The 21255-nt window shown below is 57.6% G+C and overlaps 1 protein-coding gene across 7 annotated transcripts in view; it reads right to left on the bottom strand.

Moving 5' to 3' along the window:
* The window catches only part of ASAP1 (ArfGAP with SH3 domain, ankyrin repeat and PH domain 1), a 235925-nt gene that overhangs the window by 3507 nt on the left and 211163 nt on the right, over positions 1-21255 (bottom strand). For 5 of the 7 annotated variants that reach the window (XM_012722945.1, XM_004679591.2, XM_012722943.1 and 2 more), the window contains 5 exons: positions 15469-15639; positions 7002-7071; positions 4937-4995; positions 2629-3128; positions 1162-1284 (listed from right to left, as the gene is read on the bottom strand). In XM_012722945.1, the coding sequence (XP_012578399.1) occupies positions 1162-1284; positions 2629-3128; positions 4937-4995; positions 7002-7071; positions 15469-15639 (923 nt within the window). The remainder of the gene's footprint in view (positions 1-1161; positions 1285-2628; positions 3129-4936; positions 4996-7001; positions 7072-15468; positions 15640-21255) is intronic. The other 2 variants (XM_012722947.1, XM_012722948.1) reach the window with 1 other exon arrangement.

Genomic DNA, 21255 nt, shown 5'->3' with positions numbered 1-21255 from the left:
TCCCCCCTCTCAGGAGCCTGCGCTATCGCCAAAAATACGCTTCCCGCTTGGTCCTGACGACACGTTGCCAAGAGCGTGTCAGCTGCCCGGGAGGCAGGAGACCGCGCCTGACTCTCAGAGGAAAGCCGCTTGCCGAGAGCACATGCTTGCCCAGGCCCGGGCCGGTGGCGACGCAGTCTGCGGGCCCGGCCAGCGCCACGCGGCCCCAGGCCGACTCCGGAGGGGGTGGTGGGGGGGGAGCCCTCTCGGGGGCTGCAGCTCCACCGGCCGCCCCTCCGCACACCACGGCCCAAGGCTCCCACTCCGCCCTCTTGACGTTCTGGGCTAAAAGTCCTTGTGGTGGGAAGTCTGCAGCACCCCTGTGACTACCCAGGGGCCGGCAGCACCCACCTTCCCAAGTCCTCTGATGTCGCCAAGGGTCCCCGCAGGGCAAAACTGCGCAAGCTGAGAACTGCCCCTGCGGTCCAAGCAAATCCCTACCGTTGGATCAAGAGTGGGCAGTGACTGTCCACAACCAGAGGAAGACGTCAAAGGCAGCGGCTACGCACGCGAGTGGATGCGCGTTGTTTCTGGGCATCGGAGGTTCTCCCGACCCATCTATATACCCAAAGCTCCTTTCCTGGCAGGCAGAACGGGGTCCCGTTGGGCAGCAGGGCCCCAGGCTGCCATGCTGGGGTTGTCAAGTAGGGAGAGCGCAGAGGTGGCCATCTGCTGACCTCCGGCCTGGCAGTGCCCACCGGAGGTTCACTCTTGAGGCCGCCGGGACAGCCAGGGAACGGGGCGTTTCTCAGGGCCTCTGGGAGGGCAAGGGTGCCCTCCCCTCCAGACGTGGGCAGCGGGACTCGTGTAGAAACCCATGAGGCGAGAACTGCCGCGGATTGGGGCTGCGTCTGAGGAAGGCCGGGCATGGCGAGCAAAGCCAGGCCGGTGAAGCCTGGCATCTCCCTCTGCCAGGCTAGAGCCCAAGGCCAAAGCCGCACGCTCACCTGCCTTGAGCTTTGGTCCCGCATCGAGACATCAGGGTGCGACAGCGCTCAGGCTGCGGCGTGCTGACGGGGTGCAGCACGTGCCAACGCCAATTATCTGACCCAGTTTTGCAGCCCCACCGCCGCCCGGGCAGGGACGTGGGCAGGGCTGTCGCCTGCAGCCGCCGGTACCTACCCACCACTCCTGGTCCTCCTCCCCTGTGACCACGATCACTTCGCCCTCGATGAAGGTCAGCTCATCGTCGTTGTCTGCCTGGCAGTCGTAGATGGTCTTCACTCGCCTCACTTTATTCTTCCCCTTAAAGAAAGAAACTGGGTTTGAGCTGGCAGGATCTGCTGACTCGGCAGTGCTTGAGCCTCGATTTCCTCAGCGGTGGGGGGAAGGCGCGGCCTCCAGGGCGGCCCACGTGCACTGCTCTGAGACCGCTCCCCTCCATGGGGAGCAAGCAGTGTGGGTGGGACTCGGATCCGGCTGCGCCCCAACCCGAGAAGCGCTCTGCCTCCACCCCCCACGCCAGCAGCTGGCAGGGATGACAGCAGAGTCTAAAAATGGCGCTGGAGACGTGACGTCAAGCCAACGAGCAGCCCGCGAGAGCCCAGCACGCCGCAGACTCTCTCCCAGTGCCCCGGCTGAGCCCCAGCCAGCACCTGCGAGGCAGCGGGGCAGGGCAGAGTCGTGATTCTAGGCCGTTCCCCAAGGTGCTTTCATTTTTGATGAGTTGGACTTGGGCTTTCATTGGCTGGATTTTTAAGTTTTGCAAATGAGAAGATGGCACAAGAGAAATCTCCTTTGATGGCTGTTTCTGGCCCCCAACTCGTGAGATACTGAGTACTCGAAAAAGGGAGCTGTTTCCCCAGTTTATGGGTGAGGCGCCCGTCCTCTCTGTCCTCAGAGAGTCACAACCCTCAGTCACGACCGGGAGGGCCCCGCTCCCTTCCCTCGGCGGTGGGTGAGCGGGGCTCTCAGCCCTGACTGGGGTGCAGGGGCCCAGGGGTGAGGGTGACGGAGGCACAACGGGCCTCAAAGCACCGTGAAGCGACAGGAACTGGAACTCTGCCCGCGTCAACGCCAAGGCCACGGTGGGGCGGGGTCCCGGGAGGGAGCCGGTCCTCACCCCGAGCAAGGGCAGCCGCCTGCTCACGGGGGGTCACCCACCCTGGGAACAAGGCCTTCGCTCTTCCCACCCTTCTTTAGTGCTGAAGTGACACACTTGTACTGCTATGCCGCGTTCCCGGTACAAGTGGGGGCGCAGAGGTGACAGGCTCAGTGGGAGGCTGAGGGCCCCCACTTGCTGTGCTCCTCAGCCCCGGGGAGCGTCCCGCAGGATTTGATGAGGCAGGGCCAGCAGCAACCCTGCGTCTTCCCAGAGCACTGCTTTTCCAAAGGGAGAGCTGTATGCCAACAGGACATTTTATGAAAATTGCTTTGCTTGCAGTTCCTCCAGGAAGATGCAGTGGGAGGCACGGACCCGGCACCTGGGACCCCTGAGGGGGAGCTGGGGAAGGCAGGTCCAGGCCCCCGGCAAGGCGGCCACCTGCCGAGCTGAGCTCCGACCTGGACCTGGCTGCGCGTGGCTGCCGGGAGCACAGCGATCCCGGCAGCCACTGTGTCTGAGAGGAGCCTCGGGCCGCTGCCACCCACCGTGTTGATTTTCCTGGGCAGTGGCACGGGCATCTCCGGCAGGGTGGGCGTGAGGTCGTTGGCATCGTCCGAGGCTTGCTTCTGGACGGCCTCTCGGGACGGCACTCCTGGGGAGAGGTCCGCCGGGTGCGACTTCTGAGGGGCGTCCGCGGGCGGCTGAGCCTTGGGCGAGACGTCGCCGGGCGGGGCCTTGGCCAGCAGGTCTCCCAGCGGCGGTTTGGGGGGCAGGTCCTTCATCTGCGGCTTGGGAGGTAAGTCTGAGAGCTGGGGTTTGGGTGGCAGGTCGCCCAGCTGCGGCTTGGGGGGCAGTTCTCCCGGCTTGGGTGGTAAGTCTCCGATTTGGGGTTTGGGAGCCAGTTCTGTGGGCTTGGGGGGCAGGTCTCCAGGGGGCGGCTTTTGCGGCAGCTCGGCCAACTGTGATGACTTCTGGAAGAGTTCGGGCGGGGCATTGGCTTTGTCTAGGGAGAGATGATGGCTGGTTTCCGTCTTCCTTAGTGCCACTGTGGGAGCAATGCCAAAGAGAGGGTCAGTGCACACAGCACAGGGCGGGAGGAGCCGCGGGCCCCTCAGTCACCGTGGGGAGCACCCACTCGAAGTGGCTGGAGGCGCCCGTCAGGCCCAGGCCACGGAGGCCGGCCTGCCTCTAACAGGTAAGGGGCGGCTGGAAGGCATGCACACCACAACCCACGATTTCTGCCCGTCCCAGTGACGTAACCACGGGATGCCAGAGCCAGTTTGTCATTTAAAAAGTAACACACGCAATTAAAAACATCAAGCAAAAAATGACAGAAAATCGGGAAGTGGAGAGTTGAAATTTCCCATGAGCCTACCACCTAGATGTAGCCATTTTTAATATTATGATTTATGTCCTTCTTGGCTTTTTTTTTAAACAGGATTTACTTATGCATACAGAATTGGGGTGCCGGCCAGAGGTGTGGGGGTGAAAGGATTCAGCAGAGACAGAGCGGGGAGCAGAACAGGCCGACTCACTGAAATCCACTACTGAGGGCAGCAGCGGGAGGGTCAGGAGAGGTCTGCCGCGCCGTGGGAGACGTCAGCTCCCTGGCCGGGGATGGAACTTGTACTGCACTGGTGTGACAGCTTCGGAGTGCTGTGCTTTAACCCGCTGTGCCACCAGGGAGGGCCCTGTCCTACTTGGCTCTGTCCCGTGGACACACAGGGAAAGAAGCAGTGGATGGCGGTCACAGCCCAGAGACGGCTTTTGGATCTGGGGGGCGAGTCCTGGCTCTCAGGCTGTGAGCCTCAAATAACCCCTGGACGCCCCCAAATATCCCCTCAAATACCCCCTGGACGCCCCCATGCCTGTTTACCCCCGGGAGGTGGTCCTCTCTCTGCTGCCTGGGCAAGGAGGAAACGGGGTGGCTGTGAGGGTGCTCTGGCCACACAGGCTTTCCCAGCCCTGAACAGCCTGAGCTCTACGGGGCCTGCAGCAGCAGCCAGTGGGAAGCCTGTCCTGCTCCTGCCGGGAGCCTGGCCGCCAGTCGCCGCGTCCGCACTGTGGCAACCTGAAGGACTTAGGCCAGGGGCTGCCTGCCCACTGCCCTTCTTTGATTTCCTCACCGGGTAAGGGCCAAGGTCTTGCTGAGAACCCACTGGGTGGCCACCCACCGCCGAGCCTCAGTCTGTGCCCCACTTAGGCCCTGCTGCCTCGATGTCTAAGTGAGGATGGGATGAAGCAAATGCGAAGGCTGAAGCACTGCAGCCGAGGAAGGGGGCACTCTCGCCTCTGCTGTGGCGAGAGGGCGGGCCTGGGCGTGCAGTGAGAAGCTGGGTCAGAGCGCCGAGTGCCCGGACGGGCGCAGCGGCCGCTCACACACAGCGTTCCTGTACTTGCCGGGAGGGGCTGTGCTCTGCCCACAGGTGCCACCCCGGGGCAGGGGATCTTTGCCGCCCTCTTGCCGGGGGTTCTCGGAAGTGTGGGCACAGCCCCCGCCCTTCCCAGACCTGGCGGGTGAGGGCCCCGGGCTGCGGGAGGCCGCAGAGGGCGGCTGCAGTGTGCGGGCCTCTGCTGACGTTTGGAAGGCGAGAAGGATTCGCACCTGGGGCCCCTGGCATGAAGGTTCTGAAAGAGCACTGTGCTTTTCAGGGAAACTATGGTGCTTTGCGAACCACGAAATCTGATTTTATCAACGTCTTTCCTCATTGAGGAATATTAACTGGGCATCTGTTACGTGCGAGGGACTCCCCGGGCAGCAGGCAGATCCATGGCAGAAGAGACGCAGAGACCATCCCCGCTGAGGAGAAAGGGACCTGCCAACACACCTACGCAGGAAAAGAGAAGTCTTACCTTTCTGAGGTAGTTTAGGAAGGACTCTCGGGCCAAGGGCGGTCTTCGCAGAACTGGTGCTAATGACAGACAAGAGTCATTTAGGATTGAAAAGTGCTAGAGTGTCAACAAAGTCCAGACAAGAGTCACGGCAGGTTAACACAATCATCGAAAACCCTTTTCAAAGTTTCTTTGGCAAAAATTATAGTGTACTTCCCGTAATTCAGAGCCTGTGTGGCTGGCGGGGGACTGGAGAGAGGGAGCACAACATCAGCAACCAATTCCTCCCCCTCCGTCTGAAGCCCTTTCCAGGGGGGACAGGGCTCGGAAAGAGCCGGCACTCTGCGATGGTGACCCCAGAGCTACGGGAGCAGCTGACCTCTTGCTACCCGCCGACTCTCGTCACCCCCTCTCAGGGGAGGAGACTTGGGGGTGTGTAGCTTCAGGGCTGAGAGGTGCCCAGGCTGGTCGGGGTGGCCTGGGACTTCTGCGCTGCTCCAGAGCCCTGACACCCCGCCGCTGGAGAGCGAATGGCCTGGGCCTCAGCGCTCCACACTCGCCTGCCAGCTGGTCCTGGCTGACTTGCACAGGCGGAGAAGGAAATGCCGGGTCAAGGAGGTGAAGTCTGTCCAGGCCCCGGCCCTGCTGGACAGTCAGTGCGCAGTGGTGCTGATGAGCGGGGAGCCCTGTTTTCCTTGAAGAGGGGCCGTAGCTAGTCTCAGGCCCAAAAAGCAAGCACAGCTGCGTCGAGTCGTGTCTTGCAAATGCCCCTTTTAGTGTCTGATCTTTCCTACTGTCTTCTCATGTCCTAAGGATGTTTTTTTTTTTTTAATTCTCTTAATTTTACTTAAAAGGATAAGCCAAACCACCTAAACAAAAACAAAGGCGACGAGAAGCATGCGTGAGGCCCACGTCGCTGGGTCTTCACACCCTTTGCTCAGCTCCCTTGGCTACGGCTCCGGGGCCGAGGCGTGGTCACGAGACAAAGCCTCCGCTAACCTGGAAGCAGAGGACATGACAGGCTGTGCCACGGGCCTTTCTGGGGTGTTTTCCTCAGGGCGCCTCAGCATCTTCTGCCAGTGCCTGATGTGCGCTCGGTGGTCGCCTCTGACCGGGTCACTGAGGCCGGACTCAGAGACGACCTGGACCTACGTCCGAGGCGGGCCTGGATCTACGCCGGCCCGAGGGCACCTGGCCTCCTCCTAAGGAGGTGAACACGGCGCCACTGCTGTCCGTGCTGTGAGCACGGGCCCGGATGCCACTTAAGAACACTGGGTGGGCACCTTCCACATGGGAATTTCAGGTTTCAGAGTCCCCAGAGCACGGCTGAAGAAGGACGAAATCAGGAAGGAAGACGAGGGAACGTGCAGTCTGGAAGCTCTGCCACGCTGACCCTCTGGGGCTCAGAGTCCTCTCTGGAAGTGAGGGCACCCGTGACCGGGTCTGTCTCAGTCAGAGGTTAAGTTAGCTGGTGGCATTCAAAGAAACGGGGATTCTGTTTGGATGTGTGGACCCCTGGAAGCGGCCCCCACATGCCAGCTGACTGCTGGAGTTTTGGGTCTGGGTGGCTCTTGGTGTCCTGGGATCATACCTCCGGAGAAGAGCCTGCCCTGGATAAACGCTGCCCACGGGAGACTGCCCCCAGGTCCCCTTCAGCGGGAGGAGGAAAGAAAGGAAGGCTGCTTTTAGCTTAGCCTAAGAAAAGCCTTACAAACTGGGAACTGGGCAGGCTGTATTTTTGTGTTTGAAAATTTCTGGGCTATTCGTTTTCCCCGAGGAGCCGCTTCGTTCCTAACTCTGCAAAAAGGAATCACGAGGGACAATCATAAAACCTTAAAAATAAAAAAACTCAGACACACCCCACGATCACCAGGGAAGCCTGGGCCGTCCCTCCTGTAGCCTGGATGGCGGCTCACGGGCCAGGCCTGCTGACCACGGCTCGGCAAAAGGCGCACCAGCCCCCCAGAGCAAACTTTCAGTTTCTCATGGGTGCCAGTGGGCAGGACTCACGTGGAGTAACTTGCCCTCGCTTCTATAATTCTGTCCATTGCAACTGAAAGCCAGTGGGAGGGAGCCCAGGGCTTACCTTGAGTGCTGAGACAACCCCTCAAACTTGTTTGCCGTCTTACTTGCAGATGATGGGCCCACATCATTACCTACGGGGAAAAAGCAAAGGCGAGAAATGACGTCGTGAGCCAGGCAAGCGGGATTGGAGGACACAGGCTTTGGCAGAAAGGGATCCCTCAGGTGCTAGAAAAACACTTCAAAGACTCAGGCCAGAGCAGCATGCATTCTTGACATTAAAACAAAACAAAACAAAGTCAAGTTAAGTACTATCCTGGGCTCTGACGATGCTTTCCTTGCTATGAAAGGGACAAGTCAAGGCCACGCGCAACCGCTCTGCTCACAGGCCCGTGGAGAGGTCCCGCTCGACTCGGAGCGGCCCGGAGCTGCCCCTGCACTTGGGGGCAGGGGAAGAGGAGGAAACTCAGATTCGCCCAGAGGTTCCCAAGCTAGCGGCTGACCCCTGGGAATCACACAGAAGAAACACACAGCCCACAGGTGGCCATGGCCAGTGTTCAGCGGGCTGGTAGTGCCTGGCTATCTGCTGGGCAAAGCCCTGGGCCACTGTCGTTACTCGTGGCCCTCTTGAGCCTTCAGCACATCTATCAAGTATCTGCTCTGTGCGAGGCCTGGTGTGGAGCAGGAGCTGCAGCGGCAACTGACAGCTGAGGGCAAAGTGTGTGCAGAACGGGCCGCTTCGGTGAACACGGGCGAAGTGTCGTCTGCAGCCTAACTGCTGAGAGGGGTGGGCAGTGTCCGCTCTGGGGCAGCAAAGCACTTTCTCATCGGGGAGCAGCAAAAGCAGCCATGTGCGTGCTGTCCGGAAGGTAGAGAGACTGGGCAGGAGACAGCAGCGGCTGCTGGGAGCCAGACCACCTGCAGCAGCACAGCACAGGCTGGGCCTCAAGCTGCTGGCACTGGAAAGCCCCGGGATCCAGCCACGCTCTGGAGGCGCGAGAGTCCTCCTGCTTCGGCAGACCCCCGTGTGCCCCGCCTGGGGGCCCACAGCAGCTGAGCTGAGGCTCCTGCACTGGAAGTAGGTGGGAGGACAGGGCTGAGGAAGAAACCATGTTAGGAGACACGGGGCACAGCTGCCCTCCATTTCCTACGTGAAGAAACACTGAAGTAAAGTGACTGCCCAAGGTCAAGGAGCTGGTGAGGGTCAGAGCTGGGACACAGCTTATTGGCAGAGCCGGGCCGACAGAGGGCTGAGATGGTCCCCGGACAGAAGGCTCAGGCAAGCAGCAGCCAGCTAGCTGGGCGCTACTAGGGTCAAAGAGTCTCCGATGCTGTTTTCTTTCACGAGACCCTCCTTCCTGCCCCAGAGTGTCTGAGAGCCAGGAGCTGCCACTCCCTTCAAGCGTCTCTGCTCTGCTGGGGCTTCAGTCTGCACGCCACAGTGAAACTCACACTTCCAGGCGGAGGTGAGCCACAGCAGCGAGACTCTAAAGGAAAGTTCTACGTTTTGGGGATAATCTGTCGCATCTGCCAATCCCCTTTCCAGGTAGAAAGCATCCTAAGCCGGTGACCTTCGACCCTCTGTGCGTGAGAGCCAATGGCAGGCCTCCAAGGGCCCCAACGGCCCTCACGTAGATGGACCATGAGGCCTGTGGTCACTGACGGACACCACTGCCCACAGGGCCAGAGTCCCCACGGACCACTGCTCTCTGGCCACACGAGGCTGCTCTCCACGCTCCCACTGTGTTCCCGCCCCGCATCGCTGCCCTCCCTGTTCTGTCTCCCTGCGACGCCTGGCCTCTTCCGCTCACGGTGCATTCCTACTCCGTCCTCAGAGCACATGTCCACAGCCAGTTCCTGAGATTCTTCCCCAGCTGGACTTGACCACTCCCTCCCTCTGCTCTGTGTGCCCACAACCATTCATCACAGAGGAGTGGCTGAGGGCACGGAGCTCCGGGCCAGCAGGCCTGGCTCTGAATTCTGCAAGCAGAGGGCTGCGGGTGTGGCTCACATGCTCCTTCTCCTCAGCCCCGGCCACCTCATCCAGGGAATGGGAACGCCAGTGTGGATCTCACTGGTGGGTAAGAGCTCACTGGAGCCAAACTGGAGTGGAGGGCTCAGTGCTGGGCCCCAGGGTGCAGGACACAAGGTGGAAATGACTCAATTATTATTCACAGCTCATTACTCAATGAGCGAGCATCTCGAAGACAGGGCTCGGCCTGCTCAGCTTTGAACCCCCCTTTCTAGCCCAGTCTTAGGCCCAGAGCGGCTGCTAGGTGCCTGTGGAATAAAGGCGGGGTCTGCTGTGCTGACTCGCCTGCTTTTCCACCCATAGCTCATGGCTCACATCTAGGGAGGGCGGGAGGGGGTGGGGGCAGGCACCTCCAGTCAGGCAGACGGGGAGCCTGTCATTGTCACAGTGGGCACAGGCGCCCTGCAGTGCCAGGAAGCGTGGCTTAGAAACATTTCTGAAAACAGGACAATAACTGAGGGTGGAGAGCACGAGCTAACACATGGAAACAGCTCCATCCTTTTCTTCCTCCATGCAATCTGGGTGGGGACTCTGGGGTAGCTTAGGGACGTGTGGGAGAGAGCTGGGGATAGAAGCCGGGCAAGCTGCTGAAGAAGTTGTGGCCAAGACTCGAGGCCACGTAGCACAGCTCAGAAGCTGCAGCAGAGTCTCAGACAGTGAGGAGGGTGCAGACCCAGTGGCACGGAGGCCCCGGTCTTCTGGCACAGAGTGAACCCTGAAGTCAGAAGCAGGCTCCAAGCCCAGCTCCAAGTCATCTGATGTTGTGATCTGATGCAACTCATTGACAACTCTGTGCTTCAATTTCCTGATCGGTAACTAGGCCCTATCTTGTAGGATACTTGTGGTGGCTTACAAGACGCATAGCGTAGTGACGTTTGCATAAATGCTTGGTGCCCAGCACATGAGACAGCCTGGTAGAACTGAATGCAAAATGAAGTTCTGGTTGAGAGAAGATGACATGAAAATTTATCAGGAAATCCAAGAAAAACCAGGAAATTATTACCCAAAGGCCAACACAATTTCTAGAAGGTACATATGCACACCTCAGACATTTCAAACAGTAAGCCTTTACCTGGAAGTTCCGGCCTTGAAATGTGAGAAGTGAATCAATTTGTAGAATAGTTTTTCGCGCATTATCTAGTGTATGTTAGAGATGCTCAGACATCTAAGTCCCAGTGGCCAAAGGAAAGATGAGGAATACTGCCACTAAGTAGGAATGGGTAAAACCTGGGATCAGAACTAGGCTTTCCAGAATGTTCCATGATGTTTGCTGTGGAAATGGAATCCAAGGATGGAGGTCCTGGGGGAAGTTGTTACAGGTATTAATTACAAAAATCTGAAGCGAGATGGATAATCTTATAGTCACTGTGAACCAAGTAGTTAGTTGTATTTTTTTCTCCTTTGCTCCTGCTTCTAAGCACCCCAGTGTCAAATCTGCAGTCAGCTTTCAGTCACTATGTGACCATTTGTTAGGAATTCTGTGAAAAGATCCTATTCCTCAATGCCATCTTACTTTGTTATGTTTATGTCTTCATGTTAAATTGCTTTAAAATAGGAGCTGGTCTGCTGTAAAGTAGGCTAAGAAGAAACCACTATATTCCAAAGTGAGCTTTAATGATGTGCCACTTCACAAACCCCGAAGGTATCCAGAGGCCCGTTTGCTTGCAGGTGGCCCGTCCGCCTCCCGCCTCCCGAGGCAGATGGCAGAGGCAGCATCGGGCAGGCCCTGAGGAATGGGAAGCCTGGGCTATTTTGGGGGCTGTGGGCACTGTGGTTCTGTCAGGCAAGAGCCCACAGCGGCCCTCCCCGCACACCAGGGCTCCGAGCTGCAGATGGCCGGAGGCACGGCCTACCTGCTGCTTGTGGGCAGAGAAACAACTGCAGTGGGAGCTGGGGAGGGCGATGGAGTCACCGAACAGAGAACAGGGCGCAGGGGCTGCGAAGCAGGGGCCCTCCCCACTGCACAGGCTGGAAGTGAATCTGGCTCCCCACTTACCAGCTGCAAGAAGCTGAGCAGGGGCCCCCACCCCCGCCCCCCCTGCCCTGCTCTCAGGAACTTCAGTTAAAGCTCCTCAGAGGAAGAGAAGTGTGCGATTGCTGACACCGTGCGGGGGCAGAGTGTGCAGGACTGGCCAGCACTGACCTTTGGGCGGGCAGAAGGTAGTTGTCTAGTTAGAGACTTTGGACAACGATGGATCATCATTTGCTTTTTTCTTCCCAGTCACCAAGCTATGCCCAGAATTGAAGCGCCCACAGAATGCAGGCTGGGAGATGGAAAGACAGACTTGGGAGGGCGGGGCCAGCCCTCTGCGAGGCAGAGGCACTCAGGATTCCGGTCTCTCCCCCGCCCGGCTCAGCACCCGTCACCTCCGTTCTGCCTCCTGCCTGTTGCACCATGTACAGGTGAACTGAGCCCCGCTCCCTGATCAAACATGCTTGGCCCTGCCGCCCAGGAGCGGGGCCGGACACACCAGCCTGGGCGTGCACAGGGGATATGGACACCTACTCCTTTGGCTTTGGGGGAGACTGACTTATTAGCCTAAGTCTGAAAGTTTTGTTTTTAACCAGAACCATCTGGCAGGGCTCTCTACATCGAGGAGAGTCCCCGAGGCCGGCCTGGGGCTCTGGGCAGCTCTGATCACCGGCACCCAGGAAAGTGGCCCCGTCAGTGGAGCCAGACATTGCGGCTCCCTGCTGCCATCTGTGCAGGCTGAGGGGCACCTTCGTCCCTCAGGCCAGGGCAGGAAGGGGAGGCGGAAAGTTGGGGCGCAGGCGGACACTCCTCCGGGCCAGTGAGCAAGCCTGTGTGGCTACGGCAGGTCATGAGGCCACAGCTGGCCCACAGTGCCCGAGTGTGCCAAGGACAGAGCGCGTGAGCAGGTGGACATGGGGTGGGTGGAGGGCAGGGGAACGCTCTGGCGGAGTCTCGGTCTTGCCGACCTCCTAAGTTTGATCCTTGAGGCCACAGGCTCACCTAGACTGCCTTTCAAAGACCAAATTAGGGTGAGCTCTGCTGATAACCACAGCCCCAACTCTCCTTCTGAGCCCGGAGAAGGCACCCCGAGGCAGAGTGGGGGCGGGGGGCGGGCAGCATGTCCGGCAGGGATGTGACAGCTGGCATCTGGAGGAGAAGGGCCGAGGCGGGGGGCTGAGACTTGGGGGGGCTGGGGTAAGGTGTATGAATTCACCTGGGATGGACAGGAATTCTGGGGGCCAGCGGGCAGACAGCAAGATCGCAAAGATACCAAATTCTAGCCCGTGGAGCTTGTGCATGTGACCCCACTTTGACAAAGGGCCTTCGGTGATCACCCCGATAACCCACTGCCTGCAACACGCGTCCCTGAATGAGACAGGCGGATGGGGCTTCGGGGACAGAGAGGGGGCACCCCAGGGCGCCTGGAGCCGCGCGGACAGGAGCAGGTTCTCCAGCCCCCCGGGGAGCACAGGGCTGCCGCGGGGTTGCCGACAGCCTCCAGAGGGGAGACACGGTTCTGCACACCTGCACCTGTCCGCAGCGGCGCTGTGCGGCAGCGCTAGGAAGGGAACGCGGGTTTCAGCGACGCCTGCCCCGAGGCCCAGGCCTAGTTTATCGAGGGCTTTCTGTGTTCTGGCCTGGAGCTGCATGCGGTTCTCCTGGTGCCGCTTCACAGTAGCCATGACAACAGAGGTACTAACGACTACTGTATTTTACAGCAGGGGAAAATGAGGTACAGAACAATTCAGAGATGTTGCTGCGAGCCACCAAGTGGGCACGCTGGACTGGAATCTGGGTTTTAGGACACAAGGCCCACCCTGGAGCACATGCCCTTGGACAGAGTTCCCAATGGCCAGGGAAAGACCGAGAAGCAAGCAGAACCACTGCGAGCGAGCCCTGGGCTACAGGGTGTGAAGCCCTGGGGTAGGCAGCAGCCCTACTGCACACAAAGGATCAAATTTTAGAAAGAATGCAACTTGGCCCTCCCTGGTGGCGCAGCGGGTTAAAGCACTGCACTGAGAAGCTTAAGCCGCTTCCGCATGAGTTCGATTCCCGCCTGCCCCGGAGGTGACCACATGGCGTGGCAGACCTCTCCTGACCCGCCCGCTGCTCCCCTCAGCAGTGGACTTCGTCGATCTGCCTGTTCTGCTCTCTACTCTGTCTCTGGTGAATCCTCTCACCCTCCGCATCTCTGGCCTGTACCCCAGTTCTGTATGAATAAATAAATCTTAAAAAAAAAAAAAAGAATGCAATTTGGAACCGGCCAGAATGCAATTTGGCAGCCCGGCCCGTGCCACGGTGGAGAGCTGAAACACCCGTGCGTCTCTGGCTCTTCAAGCCTCGTGCAGGGCCAGCTCCTGGGCAGTGCAAAGGGCCTCACCTGAGGCGGGCTAGAGATGGACGTCTGGGGAGGATAAGAGCACTGGACAGATGGCCCAGGAGTTGCAGCAGCACAGAGAAATATTGCCTGGAGTCTCACCCCTCGTTTCTGGATAAAGCCAAGCAGCCACCTATCACCCAACATGAAGCCTCAACACCAGCACCAGCGTGACTCCCACGGCCTACCGAGGTGCCTGTCCCTGACCTGGGTGCCCAGACGCCTGTGAGCATGGACATGCACACACCAGCACAGAAAGATGATGACCCGCCACCCCTGGGGCCGTTTGGGAGTGACCACCATTGCCGGGGATGTGGAGAACGGTCACTTTTGCTGTGGCCAGGTCTGAGTTCTGTGCGGGCAGGCTGGCTGTCAGGGAGCGCTGGCTGGTGAGCGCACCAGCATCTCCACAGGCCGGACGCCAACTCACCGTGGGCACGGCTAATCCTCAAGGTGGGGCTTTGTCCTTAGCAAGAAATAAATACAAGACCCCCGCCCGCAGCTAGTGCGCCCAGAGTGCTATGGAAGCAGTCTAAGGACAGTGGTGTTTCTGAAGCCAGAAAACAGGAGTTTGGTAGATTTACTTGCCGACTGAGTCTGTGAGGTGAACATCAGCCCAGACTTACAGCCTGGCCAGACAGGATCAAAGCCGAGTGCTATCTGGAAAGGCTGGTTTATGACTGATGGGGCAAAAATTTGCACAAGACACTAGTGACTCTCAGTGGGATGTTACTTGGGGGGAAGTCCTTTTGGGTGGTATCTGGGGATACCTATGATACAACCTCTGAGAACCTCCAGGTACTAACACCCTGAGGTGTGGCCGCCCAGCCTCCTCGTCCTCCCCTGGTGGTCTCACCTGGGCACCAACACGCACGCAGCTAGGTGAAACATGTCTTTCAGCATCTCCACACCGCTGAGTTCACCTGCCACCTAACAGCATCTTTACTTTGACAGCTCGCCTGTCTGTCCCCCGCCACTAGACCATGAGCTCCTTGACGTGAGAAAGCCTGAGTGAGAGGCACACAGCGTGGGAATGAGAGTCTAGACAGACATAGCCACACGCACTGTGGCCTGCCGGCCAGGTGAAGTCTGCTAGTGGGTGGAATGGCTTTTTCCCCAAAACTCCAGAACACCCACCAGAGAGTTCTTAGGAGGTGTGCAAAAGCATTGTTAAACCGCCCACAGGTTAAACCGCAAGACAAAAGCCGCGGTCACGCAGCTCCTCTGCCTCTGGTGCGGGCCAGGCCCCTCGGGGCGCAGGGCGGAGGCCGGTCCTTCCTTTACCTAGCAGGGAGTGAGGGCAGATAAAGATGGAAATCGGTCATTTCCAGCCAACATCACGGAAACGGTTACAACTACCGACTCAGGGGAGGCCTATTTATTCCCGAGTGACTTTTCTAGGCCCTGCAGACACAGAACAAAAGAACAGGACAGACCGGTCCCTGCCCTCGTGGAGCTTACATTCTAGAGGGACGAAAGCCCCAGAGAGAAACGAAATCCCGCCGTGCGAAGAGCCTGCAACCGAGAATGGGGTGAGGGCCAAGACGAACACTCAAGTTGACGAGGACAGGAGCAGGAGGAGGCCACCTCCTGAAGGACACAGCAGAGCTGCGGCAGCCGGGAGAGAGCCTGTGCACCCCAAGGAGAGAGGTGGCCAGTGTGGGGGAGCAGTGTTGGGAGAGGGGTTGGGGGAGAGGAGCTGACCCGCGGGGCCCCGAGCCCTGCACTGAGGGAGCCCAGCCATGGATGGAGCCGGGACGGCGGGCCAGGCCCTGAGCCGGACTGAAGCAAACCGCCCTGTCGGCGCGAGGCGGCGGCCGCTCCGCTCGCCGAGCCGCTGGGCCTCAGCTGTGAGCGGGTAACAGGCTCTCGCAGAGCTGCTGCCGGGACCCAACGGGGTGCTGCGGAGGGCGTAGCCTGTCTGGTGCCCGGAAACGCTCGGAACCTCACTGTTGGTATCATTTGTAAATGACTCTGATGATTCTTTTCCAGAATGGTTCTTGGCCTCACGAGGCAGCACACTCGCAGCGACCCAGCCCTCCGCCGGCCAGCGCTGCCTGTCCCCTGCAGAGTCACTGTGTCCGCTGCCCACGGAACCCGTGCGCCGCCTGCCGGGCAGCGCTGGCCCTGACTTTGGCATGACTTACCCCAAGGAACTGCGCCTTTGTTTGGGGGCCCGTGAGGTAGTGGGCTGGGAGGGTCGGACAGGGTTCTCTTGTGTCCGGGTGGTGGGGGAGGAGGCCTCTTCTTGGACAGGGTGGAGCTGCCAATAGAGGTCTGGGTGCTTAGAGGGAGTGTTGAAGGTGGGCCAGTTGGACCTGGAAAGGAATCGAACGGGGGCAGGCAGGTTAATCCCAGTCTCATGACAGAACGGCCAGTATGAAACTACGGCCACACGGCGACATGTGGTACAATACACAGAGACAAGAGCACAAGGCTGGGTGTGGCCGCGTCCAGCCACCCCTTCCTCACAAACAGGGCGCTTCAGAGCGGCTGGTGGGGAAAAAGGGAATGAGGGAGGGTGTGCTTTTCAGGAACAACGTGTCAGTCAGCACGGAATGTCAATGGGCTCAGTCACGGTTCAGGTGCAACCGGGAAAATGACACCTGGAAGTGAGTAACTGGAGAGAGGCACAGGGGACAGGCGGAGGAGGGTGCCCTTGGCGTCAGAGGGCAGGCCGCACCACGGGCCTCGGGCTCATCCTGCATTGCAGCCAGGGCGGGACTCCTCCCTACCGGACAATGTTCCTGCAGTGAGCAAATGTTGCCTGCATGTCTTCTAAAAATGGCTTTCATAGGGAGTGAAAGGTCTACTTGGGAAAAAGAAGAACCCAGCACTCTTTCCCCTCTACTTCTGAATTGTTGTAAAAATCACAAACTACCTGGGATTGGCCGCCTGGACAAGTTACAGGATTTAGACACTGACTTTATTCATTTTAAAAAGGACTAAATATCTAGGGGTGAGAACAGGATAGCAATAATGGCATTGTCACACACACTTACACACACACACCATTACTGCAACAGTTGACTTTTTTTTGCACTGATGTTTTCAGAAAAGAGAGGAGTCTGTTTTGAAGAGCTGTTCCGGGACTAGTGGACATGGCGTTAGTTTTGTTTGTCAGCGTGACACAGCGGTTGCTGGTCAGCCGGCAGCTGTGTGCCGGGCCTCTGACCAATCCACCCGGGACACCGTTTAACTGGTCACGGACAGTGGCTTCTACGAGCAGCACAAGAAAAAAAAAAAAAACAAGGAAGAAACAAAGAGCTAAGGACAGTGCCACACCGGATGTTTCACACAGGAGAGCAGGTACCTGAGGCTCCAGAAAGGCTCCAATAGAGCTTTCTACATTCTGTGTATTAAAAGAAAATCTGGATTACTGCTGGCTTCCGTCTTTGGTCGCACGAGCGTGGCTATTCCCCATCACCGAGAGCTGGTCAGTACCCACACTGACTTGAACCATTGTTCCTCACAGGCAGGCTCATCGTGGGAAGAAATACTGTCAATCTCTGTACACTGACAGCCTGATTTAGGGGAAAAAGGGCCCAGCTACACTTCACTTCCCTGTCCTACCGATGTGAGGAAGCCTCCCCGGGAACCCGGCTGACACCTAGCTGTGGTGCTGGTCACTGCAGCTTCAGATACCATCCTAAAGCAAGCAGGAAGACTGCCGCGGCCATGAGATTCGGTAGTACTTTGTAGCTTTCAAAAGGCTCATATATGCCGAGTCTCTTGATTTTCACACGGCCTCACTGGAACGGCAGAGCTGGGAGGCGCGGGGAGCGCACCCTGCCTCAGTGTGGTGCTGCTGTTCCTGAGAGCCAGGCAGCCAGCGCCTCGTGCACTTGGCCCCAAACAGGAGAACAACAACAAACGCTCAGTCTTAGGAAGTGTAACTTTCCTCTGGGCAATAAATGGAGAATAGAGAATAGACAATGAGGAGATTCTCTGCAACTTCCTCTTCATCGCCATCTAGGGGCTTTGTGCTGCAGCGCATCTGAAAGGCCCCTCAGCCAGCTCCAAGTCCTGTCTGGAAACAAAAACCTTTGCCAAAGAGAACACAAATGCAGCGATGTCCGGGCAGAGACGCTCGTGGGTGTGATTTCAGGAGTGCTCAGACCAGAGTGGTCCCAGAGCCACAAACCAAGCAGACTTCACCTCCGGAATCATCCTTTCAACAGTGAAGGCATGAGTGCCCACCGTCGTGACCACTTCAGTCTTCTTTCTTCACTGAACCGAGCACGGGCTGTGCCGCTGCCCTGCCTCACCCGCTGGACTGCAGGTTCTCCTAGGGCCAGGCTGTTCTCTGGCCTGGTGGAGTCTGAACTTAGTAACGAGCGTTGAATCAATGGCTCATGGAACATTACTTCCATTTCTCTCAGGCCATATATACAGTCTTTCTAAGGAAGACTGTGTATCTCACTCAGGGGGATCATGAACAACTGGAGAAGAGGGAGAAACAGCAGGGAAGACAGCGTTAAGTTTCAAAAGGAATGTTCCATACTGTAATTTCGTAGTGAGAAATACGCAGACCACCTCTTGCCCTGTATTATGAGATACAGACCGATGCCACAAAACCCCGGCTGGTAGGATACGCGTTCAAGTGAGGTACGTGGAAAACACTGCTCGATTCTAGGAAGTGCAGATTTACACCTTTGTAAGATTTAAAGAGTTCAGAAGACTTTTAAGATGTATGACTGACCTCTAAACAATAAAGTGGTGTTACAGGCAAAATACACTTGAGGGCTGACTGAGCAAAGAAGCAATTCTGGTACGAAAAAGAAAAGGAAAAGGGAAAAACAGAGAAAGAATAAATACATCAAACAAACTCAAGAACGAGCAGGACACAAGGTAACAGGTGGTGGTGGGGTCCTGGACAGTTTTTGCATTTTAAGCCTGCGGGGATGTGAAGATAAGGAGACCCCACTAATGGTGACAATGTGGGGTTCATCTGCCACGCGGACATTCTGCTGTGCCGACCTCTCCGATGGCTGCTGGTTCCCCGGCACTGTGCTGCCGCGAGCACCCCCGTACCATGAGCCTGGGGAGTCCTCCGCCTGGAGGGCAGGCAGCTCAGAAGTGACGTCCCTGTGCACCCCAGAAGCAGGCCCTCACTCAGCTGTCTGAAGCCCACACCTTTGCTCTTCCGTCTTGGGCAACCCTCACACTCTTGAAGGGCTGCAGTTTTATCCCAAGTCCCTTCCAGGAACTGATGCTTCTTCTGTTTACTGTAAAGTCCAAAGGGAAGACCTCAGACTCAGGCCACCGAGGTGGTGTGCACGAAACCGTTGCCAGAGAGGACACGCTCAGCAACGGAGGAAGGTCCACGCTGGGCCCAGAAATGTCCTTCTGCGAAGTCACTCCCCTCCGCCTGAGCAGAGGCATTTGAGAGCACCCGCTCCTGAAATCACCAGTGGCATCCGTCCCAAATCTGTTTCCTACACTTCCCCGAGCGCAGCTTGCTGACTCTCGTGCGCCTGGCCGAGGAGTCCTGCACACGCTTCCTGCACCTCACCTCCAAGCAGCGTCCATGACCTATTTCAGGGTTAGGAGAGGTGAGGCTCAGCGCGTAGGAGCTGGTCCCTCATGCATCACTCGGGGCATAGGCTCTGCCTCGCCAGCACCCTGCTTCCTTCGGGTGGGCGGCCCCCATTCCTGTCCGGCTAGAACATTCAGAGACTCCACAGTGGTCCCTCCTGCCCGGGATGGTCATCCAGAGGCTTCTCTACTCCATCTCCTTTGCCGCAGCAACAGCTTCCGCCTCTGAACAGCCAGCACGCTCCAGAGCGCTAAACACTCTCTGCTGGGCACAGGAGCGACACGTCTCTGCCGTCCCAGGCTGCGGCTTCCCGAGGGCAAGAGCCATGGTGCCTACGCTGCCCAGGGCCTGGGCCCTGGGTGCACCCTGGGCACTGAAACAGGTCAGCAGAAATATCTCACAGGGCACGTCAGGGGCTTCTTTTTCAATGATCTTGTCCGTTTAGTTCCTACGAAAAACCCAGCCATCCTCACAAAAGGACATCACACCCATCTTTGAAATTTCAAGGATAAAACAAGGCCCAGATGACAGTTTCAAAAATTATCTCGATGATTTCTGAGAATCACCTGCAGAAGTGCGATTACATATTCTAACATGCTAATAAGTGGTAACGGCAAGTCATGTCTACCTGACTCTGGATGATGCAAATGAAAAAATTACCTTCATTTTCCAGTGGTTTTCACAGCACAGAGGTGAAAAGCAGAAGTTTGTCTTAATTAAAACACAGATAAAGACGCGACATGTACATGGAAAAAGACTGTGGGTGAGTGTGCACCTGGTTGGCACGCACACGTGTCTGTGCAGAGGGAAGGTGCTGTCACCATCCCATGCCTCACGGGGAGGCAGAGGGCGGGGAGGTGCACTGGAGCCTGCAGGCACCTGACCGGTCCGCCTGGCCTTGACCAGAGACCGAGCGAACGTGCCGTGAATGCAGAGCGTGCGACTTCGCACACACAGTGAGGCACTGGGGGCCGCAGGCTCCGCCTCCTTCCACACGGTGGGCCGCAGACTGTGGGTCAGTCTTTTTATATCCTCCCAGCTTTCAGAAAGTCCTGGTTCCGCGACGTGATTTTAGCTTTAAGGTGAAAAACAAACCAAACTCGACAAGTGGAAGAACTTTTCGTCTTAATGAACATACACTGAAGCGCGTGTCTCTGGGGGCGCTTCCATCCCCCGTGGAATGATGCCGTTGGTTAATCTTGCTGGACCTCACATCTGAAGAGGGGAAGGTAGCGGAAAATTTGCCTCAGGTTTAAGGGTGCCGAGGGCCCACATTGCCAAATCTCCTGACCCCTGGCAATTCAAGAATCCAAGTCACTCCTCTGCGTCCTGCTGAGGCAAGGGGAGCTTCTTGCAAGTACTCCTGAGCTGTCTCCAGAGTATTTCTTTCTGGTTTTCTTCTCTGTATTTGTCTTACCAGTGGGGCTCTTCATCGTGAGTGTCCGCTTTGGCCTCACCGGAGGCCCTTGGCCTTCAGACCCTGGCTGTGACAGGACTTCTGCCGCAGTAGAGGCCTCTGCTTTACTTGCCACGGAAAATGATCAGGCTCGACACCCTGTTCACATGCACACCATTCCAGCTGTTCAACGGGATGAAATGAGAACTCTGCAGGCTCTCTCTACAGAACAGAGAGTTCTCTCTGCCAAGGCTGGTCTTCAACCATGTCCCCTAAGAACTCTATGGAAGCATCATCTTTCCAAACTAAGAGCTACAGCATATGTTGTGTTTCAGTCCTGGTGAACGTCACCAGCAGGCGCTCCTGTGTCCCAGCACCACAGGCCCAACTCTGAATCTGATGCACTGCGTGAGCGGACTGGAAACACACTCTGGCCTTCAGAAGGGAGGGACTTCTAGTTTCTCTAATGGGCTCTTTTTTTTTGGGGGGGGGGGAAGGCGAGGACTGGGGGAACACTCTCTCCTTAGCTGACCATGGTTGTTATGGCCAAGTCTCTGAGCCCTTATTTCGGCAGCTGGATCCCTGGTAAAGAGAGACCAAATAAATTTGGTCTTTGTCTTCTGGACCCCGGTAAAGAGCTAGTTAGAACGGATTCAAGGCAGGAGAGAGATGTTGGCATTGGGTTTCTGTGTCCCTTTGAGGTGAAACTATAGAAACGGGCAGAGGGAGGTGAGGGACCTGTCCGGGGTCATTCTCTCCTGTGGGCATTTCCAATTACCTGTGGCTCTTGCCTGCACGGACGGGTCCTCGGTGCTGTGTCGGGAACTACACTTCGGGGGCCTGAACTTTCAGGGTAACTTCTTAACATTTCATCTGCTGTGCAGATTTCACAGCACCCTTTAGGGTGCAGGAGGAAGGTCTCTGCTCTCAACAGATGTGGCCCTGCCGGGGGAAGAGCGCCGCCCCGAGACCAGCAGTGGGCCAGCGCTCTTGCACAGC

Source organism: Condylura cristata, unplaced genomic scaffold (genome assembly GCF_000260355.1).
Source record: "Condylura cristata isolate star-nosed mole 26May11 unplaced genomic scaffold, ConCri1.0 scaffold00009, whole genome shotgun sequence".
Lineage (NCBI taxonomy): Eukaryota > Metazoa > Chordata > Mammalia > Eulipotyphla > Talpidae > Condylura > Condylura cristata.
This window is presented reverse-complemented; position numbering and strand designations above follow the sequence as displayed.